We start from the raw sequence: 8,369 nt of genomic DNA, 5'->3' as shown, positions 1-8,369 counted from the left end.
AAGGCCGGCGGAATGGCAGACAACATGTGTATTGGTGGACTGACCAAATTTCCGAACTGAGAAGAAAATGCAAACATGCGCGACGCCTATGTCAAAGAGCAAGGGGTCGTGAAAATTTTATAGCGCACCAAGAAGCCTATAAAACATCGAGAACTGACCTAAAAAAGGCGATATCGAATAGCAAGGCAAGATGCTTCAAGGAAATGTGTGAGGAGGTCGAGAATAACCCCTGGGGACTAGGATATAAAGTGGTTATGAAAAAATTATATAGCTACCGTCCACCAGTTACAACAGACGCAGCTAAACTACAAGCAATAGTTGAAGGTCTCTTCCCGCAGAGAGCTGATATAACCTATACAGTACAAGATAGTGAGCCACAGAATGAAATACCTGAGGTTAGCAGGCAAGAATTGGAAGTGGTATGCAAAGGTTTGAAACTAACCAAAGCACCTGGAGTAGATGGAATACCAAACCTGGCACTAAAGATGGCCACAGAAACCAACGCTGATTCATTCAGGGAAGTGTTCAACGCATGTATAAAGGAGAGAACACTCCCCAGATATGGAAAATACAAAGGTTGGTGCTTATACCAAAGGGCAATAACGTACAAGATGCATCAGGCTACCGCCCGCTATGTATGATTGATACGGCCGGTAAACTTTTGGAAAAGATAATTAGCCGAAGACTAGAAGAAGCCTTGAATGGCAATGGTGTATCAGATAGACAATTTGGTTTTCGGAAGGCACGCTCTACAATAGAGGCCGTAGAGGCAGTCATAGCCATAGCAAAAGATGCCATTAAAGGAGACCGTTGGCTCGAAGGAGACAAAGAATACTGTGTCTTCATTACATTAGACCTTAAAAACGCATTTAACTCAGCGGACTGGGACACTGTTCTAGCAGTACTTCAAGGGAAAGACGTTCCAAAGTACCTAGTAGAATTAATCGTTGACTATTTTAAAGAGAGAGTGCTTTTGTATTACACAGACAGAGGCACAAAGTCATACCAAGTAACAGCAGGGGTACCACAGGGCTCGGTACTGGGTCCAATATTGTGGAACATTATGTATGACGGAGTGTTGAGACTTGAGCTCCCAGAAGGCGCAGAAATAATTGGATTTGCTGATGACATCGCGCTGGTGGTTAAAGGGAAGCATATAGAAAAGATACAATCAATATGCAACGATGCGGTCGCTATGGTAAGGAGCTGGATCACAAGTGTAGGCCTCAAACTTGCTGATCATAAAACTAAAGTCCTTCTTGTAAGCAGCAGGAAAAAGATTGAGTACATTACAATAACTGTTGGCAATGAGCGAGTCACATCAAAACAAGCAATCAAGTAACTTGGAGTAATGATTGACAATAGACTCACCTTCAAAGAGCATTTACGATATGTTGCTGCAAAATGTGCGAAAACAACGTGTGCACTATCGCGAATAATGCCCAACATAGGTGGACCTAGACAACAGAAGAAGCAGTTACTCACAAATGTAGTTAAGTCTATTGCTATATATGCGGCTCCCATATGGGCAGATGCAATGAATAGAAAGACGTACAGATTAGGAGTAGACGCAGCATACAGAAGATGCGCTCTCAGAGTTGTTTCCGTAATCCGTACAGTATCTACTGACGCGGCCATGGTTATTGCCGGAATGATGCCACTACAGCAGGAAGCAGAAATTGAAAAGGAAAAGCATGTAGCAAAAAGAATTGGGGTTACAAACTTCAATCAGCTCAATGTAGAAGCATTGAATAAGTGGCAACAGAGTTGGGATATATCCACAAAGGGAAGATGGACGCATAGGCTTATTCCGAAGATAAGTGATTGGACCAACAGAAAGCATGGGCAGGTGAATTACTACCTAACCCAGATATTAACTGGACACGGCTGCTTCAGAGCATATCTTTTTAAGTTCAAACATGACGAAGAAGACACGTGCCCAGCATGTCCATATACAAAAGAAACGGTGGAACATGTGTTCTTTGATTGCCCGAGATATGAGAGCCACCGCAGCTCCTTGGCAAGAGCAACCAGAGAACAGGTCACACCTGATAATATCATCCAACTGATGTTAAAGTCAACAGAAATCTGGAACCTGGTGTGTATTTTTGTGAAAGAAATCACAGAAGAACAGAGAGCAGCAGAGAGAACTAGAAGAGCAGTAAGAGATGACAACAATCGCTGAATCACCACCCTCCGAAGTAATGCTTAAAAGTGGTTCCGGAGGGATTTATGGTTAGAAAAGACACGGTGTTAGGATGAGGTTTAGTACATACCAAGCAAAAGAGTAAGTCTTGGTTGCGAATCATGCATGCTGGTAGTACGGGCTACCAGTATCTTTTGAAAATTCCACATCCCTTAGCTCGTATAGCTTAAAAAAAAAAAAAAAAAAAAAAAAAAAAACCAAACGTACACAAATGTGCGATTGCACAAACGTGCACAAATGTACGATTTTGCGCTTGCACCCAAGGGTGGAAAAAAATTACAGGAACTTCACAATTTTGTTTGAAATAGAAAATATTATTTTTTTGCAAATTTTGAAAAAATTTATATTTGCGTTCGTTGGGATCGTAACTTATGTTAAAAATTGTATAAATTAACAAATATTTTAAATAATTATTTTTGTTAAGTAATGTTAACTAAAAATTATAACTGTCTTAACCTTATTTGTATTTTAACTTAAAATATTAGTTTTTTGTATATTACTTTGTGCATTTTTAAATGCAAATATAGTAAGTAAACTTAAAGTATTTGTTTGGAAAGTTTTGCACCAGTTTAAAAGAAATAAAAACATATTTTAGGAAGATTTTTTTATGCCCAAAAAATATGTATTTACATAGGTAGAGTATCTAACTTTTATTAAAAAACACAAAAGATTAGGAAAATATTTTTTTTGAACAGGTAGCAGGTATTGGTATTTGTATATTTGTTTAATAAATTTTGCAACAGTTTAAAAAAGATAATACGGGAGGGCCACAAATAGATATTTTTCTTCTCCAGAAATATGTATTCACTTAGGTAGAGTATCTAACATTCATTAAAAAACGCGAAAGATTAGGAAAATATTTTCTTGAGCAGGATTTAAGCGCCCTTTCTACTGTGCTAAGTAAACAGAGATATAATTTAAGTGAAAAAAATAATTCATTAATACGATTAAATGAAAATTTATTTCAAGAAATATGTAATAAAAATTATATATTTTTTAATAAGAAATTAAGATATTAAATTATTAAATTATTTCAATAACTTCGTTAAGTTTAAGCTGTAATTAAAGATAAAAAATTAAGTGAAATCTAATAACAAAATTAATTTATGTTGTAAAAAATATTTAATTTGCTTTTTATAACCTTACTAACGAATCTTAGTGTATAACTTACTATTAAATAAATAGTCCAAAATTGATATATTTAATTTTTTCAAAGTACGATCTGTAGAACCGATCCTCTTTACTTATAACATTTCGAAACAAATACTCTTTCTCTATTAAATTCATGTACCTATTTAATATAACAACGTACATGTACCTATTTCAAGTACATTGTGAAATTAACTTTATTCCCATGTTTTAAATTAATAAACCTTAAAATAATAAGTAATATAAGCAATAAATGTAAATCTAATAACAAATTCAAAATTAAAATATAAATACAAAATCATTTCTTCAATAAAATATTTCGTATTAAGACCAAAATTAATACAAATCAGTTTTACGTACTATTTTGCTGCGATATTCGTCATAATATTGTGCGCTTTTAAATCATCATTTCACACAAATGTGCAGTAGACATTTCGTCTCCGCACATTTGGGTGCATTTTTATTTTCGAGTCTGCACACAAAATGTGCTCCTCGTATTCTTTTCTGCACACGTTGTGTGCGCGAGCAAGCTGGCTGCCGCACACACAATGTGCTGTGCGAAATAACTTCGGCACAAACACCGAATGCGTGTGCGAGTTTTATTTCACTCCACCACATTCGTGTGAAATGTGCGTTTTGTTTGTGCACACAAGATGTGTAAAGATGTGCACAAAAATTTTCGCACACCACATTTGTGGTGTGAAATTTTATTTAGAATCGCACAACATTTGTGCGTGGTGTTTTGCATTTTTGTGCACAGCACAGTGTTTTTCTGAACCCTGATTTATACATTGTTAGATATTTATACATTGTTAGATATTTTTACATTGTTCCCCAATATACTGTACTGTGTATGTGAGGGGGACGTATCTCATGATTTATGCATAGCATGTAATTATGAGTTTAATTTTTGTTTAAAATAAAATTTTTAAAGTAATATTTTATTTTAATAAATTTTATTATTATAATTTCTAATATTTGTATAATTTTAGTACAATTATATGTTATACATTAATACAAAACACAAAATTTTTGCATATGATTTCTTTTATTGACATTGAATCGTAGATAAAGAAGGTGTGTATATCCATATAGATAATTTTTATGCTTTTAATTTATTTTGCAGTTTGAAAAATTATAAAAAAAGAATTTAAATGTAAAGAGTATGTATATGAGCTGTTTTAACAACAATTATATTGAAAAACAAAGTTAACAAATGTAATAAGTTGCTTTTATATAAAAATTTAGTTGAAAATCTGTCATTATTATTTAATTTTAAAATATTATAAGTTATTAAAGTATTGCTTACTTGTCGCTGTGTATTATCCTAATACAAAAGAAACCTACGCATAAAGAGTCTAAATTACTGATTTTATTTAGAACATTTCTCTCAATTTATACAAAATTACCTTAAAACTAACTTAACTAATTTTACTATCAACGTTTTAATATTTATGTTGTCTGTTATTACTAATTTTAGTGGACTGTATTATTTTTAATTACATTTCAAACAAGGTTCAAAAACCGACGAAAGCCAAGGCACTTGTGATTTTTTCTTCTATTGTCTTTAGAAATATATTTTTATAATTTATAATAATAATTCACATAAAATATTTATATTAAATATATTATAAAGCTTTTTTAGAAACTGAACTCTTTAATTCACAATTTAAAAGTATTGTCCGATAATATATCCCTTTAATTACTGCATCTAAATTTATTTCAAAAACAGCAATAATATTTGCTTAAACTAATTTTCTATTTTTATTTTCTTAAAACTATTTTTATTTATTTATTAACTATCTTTCATTTTACGCATTTTGTCTTTTATTAATATACATAAGAAACTTTTCTTGTGTGTAAAGCAATCATTTGCAAAATTTGCAAAGTGAATTAATCATTTGCAGTTTTTTTGAAAAGTTTTGCAGTTTACTTTTGCAAAGCGCAAAGTATATGGGTTTTTTATCTACTAATTGAAAAATTATCATTTTTTATATTATTTACAGGTTAGGATATTATTACCATTTTTAAATAAAAACATGTTTAAATTTTATTAACAGTAAAATTAAAAGTGAAAATTTGCAAAAATTCCCCGTGTTTTTACGACTTTTTTCACTACAATCTGCGATACCCAAAAAATGTATACAAGTTTTCCATAAAATTTTTTCCACTAATAGCCTAATGTTAAAGGATCACAAAAATTTGCTGTTCCCAGTCTATGTTCTGTATATATTTCAAATCTCAGAAATTACTGAATAATTATGCAAAATATGAGCTTCATTAAACTTAATAAAGTTTAACAAAAAATTCAATAAGTAATAATATAAGGACAGTTATTATGTTATAAATATTGCTTACGATGACGACTATGATAATATAACTGCAAACTACCTGTTCTTGTTGCGCTATAGACTACCCCGCTATCCTTCTTTTATTGCGGTTTTGTTTTTAATTTTAATAGTTTATTGTTTTTTTATTATTAAGTTATTTTATTGCTTATTATTTATTGTAAAGGTTTTTAAAAAACAACATATCTAGGTAAAAAATTGTACCATATATAAATGGTGACTTATAATTTATAAATTCAGTTATTAATATCATATTGCAATTTAAATATTAAAAGTGTTTTAATTTAGCCAATTGTGAAATAAGTGAGGATAATGATAACAAGTGCCTTGATGATGTGCTTTCTTCTTCTTTGATAAAACTCGATGAAAATAACTTTAGGGTGTCTAGTAACTGTGTAATAGAAGCCTACTCTGATCTAGAGTGCAATGACATCGCAAATTGCATTACATCAGATGCATTTTCCAATTCAAAGAACATAAATATTGATTTATTGTCTTTAAGATACACAATAGGGTACGTAGCTAAAAAAATACTTTTAAAACTAAATAGTGAAGCTTGCAATATAAACTTAAAAAAAAGGGATGAAATTTTGACTGCTCCAAGTGAGCTTTTCATCTACTATAAAAATTATAATTCTCTTTCAAATTTCGGTAACCTGTTTGCGCCATCAGAAAGTTTTTTCAATGTTTCTTGTAAACATGTCGAGGTTTTTAAAACTGTATTCGAAAATAAACCAGACGCAATTGGCATCAAAAGTTTAATAATAGAAATGTGCAAGAAAAAAACCCCTCAGTGGTTTAATGGGCCCTGTACAAACATCTAATCTAGCTTCTTGATTTTTTAATTCTGCTTTTACTTCGTAAGCATTGCTTGTGGGCCTTAGAGAAGTCTAAAATCAACAAACATTTCTATAATGAATAAGAAATATGTTAGCTCTACAATTCAAGTTAGCACTTAATATAAGATCAATTAATACAATTCTTATTAACAATAATGTAAAAGAACTTAGCCAGAATTTAGTCATAAAAATATATAGTGAATTTATATTTTTTTTGAATGTTAAGAATAAGAATATTATTAAAATAATTTGTATTATTAAATAACCAAACATTGTAAAATAGATAATTATATTCTTAGAATTAATTAAGTTAAGCAAGTGTCAAATTAGCGAATATTATGTAAATACATATTTTACATTCTTAGACTTAAATTAAATTGTAATATTGCAAATATTAGTAAAATAATAAAGAACAAAACATACAAAATAGTTTAATAAACAAAATATAAACATATTTAAATATACATACAAATTAAAGAAAACGAACATAATATAAAATGCATATATGTATATACATATGTTTTTATATCTATAGATAATTTATTATTTTAATTTATATATTTACATTTTAAATCTTCTTAATAATATAGATAATGCTTGCCGAGAGATAGAGAGCGTACCACTGTTGCGTACGCCTTAAGTGCAATTTTCAAACGAGATCTTCAAGCTAAAATTGCGTTTGTAGTTGAAAGTCTCGTGCGCCACATCACTCCCTCTCCAGTGACTGAGCGAAGCAATGTCACGATATAATTAGTGATCCTATGCCACTGATTAAACATTCTCCGCAAATCGAACTGGCAACCGAATTCGCCTGCCGCTAGACGATGTTTGAGTTTTCTTTGTATGTTGCTTCTGGTTATTTTCGTCTGCTTTTCGATGAGTACAAGCATGTCGTGCTATCTGATGTTGATTTGTTTCTTGCTCGTCATCACAGAGATAGGCAGCTTTGACCCGATCTATACTTACACGTACTGATTTGTCTTTCCGTAGAATGGTCATCAGCTTATCGTCGCGATCGGTTACCTTAAATGGTCCATCGTAAGGTGCTTTGAGAGGTAGTCGAATAGTGTCATCGCGCAGATAAACATGAGTACATTTGTTAAGATCTGGTTGTACAAATGTTTTTGATATGGAGTGGTTTGCCGTAGGTACTGGTCTTAGTTGCTCGATTACGTCTCGTAGTGATTGTACGAATTCCGAGTTGGACATGTCTTTACTGGGACTTTCGATAAATTCACCTGGTAATCTAAGTGTCGTGCCATAAACCATTTCTGCAGGAGTCGCCTTGATGTCGTTTTTGTGTTTTGTGCCAATTAATCTCGTGGGTTCATTGAATAATTTTGACTCGAATTGTCGACCTTGGTCGGTTATTATTTCAGATGGCACGCCGTAATGTGCGATCCAACCCTCCAGTAATGTTGCCGCCACTGTGCTTGCATTAATATCAGCCATAGGGATAGCAACTGGCCATCTGGTAAAACGATCAATGCCCGTTAAACAGTAGCTGAATCCATTTGACATTGGTAATGGCCCTATGATATCGATATGTAGTGAAGAAAATCGTTGCTCTGGTAGCTTGAAACTACCAAGTATTGTTTGATTATATCTGGATACCTTGGTACGTTGGCATGGATGACAAGATTTTACCATCTTCGTTATGTCTTTTTTCATGCCTGGCCAAACGAAACGCTCACATATTTGTTTGATTGATGATTTACTTAATCGATGCCCCAGATTGTGTATCGCCCGGAAAACTTGCTGTCGATGTCTTTGAGGAACCCAGGGACGCGCTCGTTTAGTTGACACATCGCATGCAATTGGATTCAT

At 32.3% G+C, this 8,369-nt stretch overlaps 1 protein-coding gene across 1 annotated transcript; it reads right to left on the bottom strand.

Moving 5' to 3' along the window:
- Nucleotides 1-7,313: 7,313 nt before the first annotated feature.
- Nucleotides 7,314-8,369, bottom strand: LOC119667297. The gene has a single exon (XM_038076587.1). It carries the CDS (start codon nucleotides 8,367-8,369, stop codon nucleotides 7,314-7,316), a length of 1,056 nt encoding a protein of 351 aa, XP_037932515.1.

Source organism: Teleopsis dalmanni, chromosome 1, assembly GCF_002237135.1.
Source record: "Teleopsis dalmanni isolate 2A chromosome 1, ASM223713v2, whole genome shotgun sequence".
Taxonomy (NCBI): domain Eukaryota; kingdom Metazoa; phylum Arthropoda; class Insecta; order Diptera; family Diopsidae; genus Teleopsis; species Teleopsis dalmanni.
The sequence above is the reverse complement of the archived record's forward strand: the minus strand, read 5'-3'. Positions and strand labels throughout refer to the sequence as shown.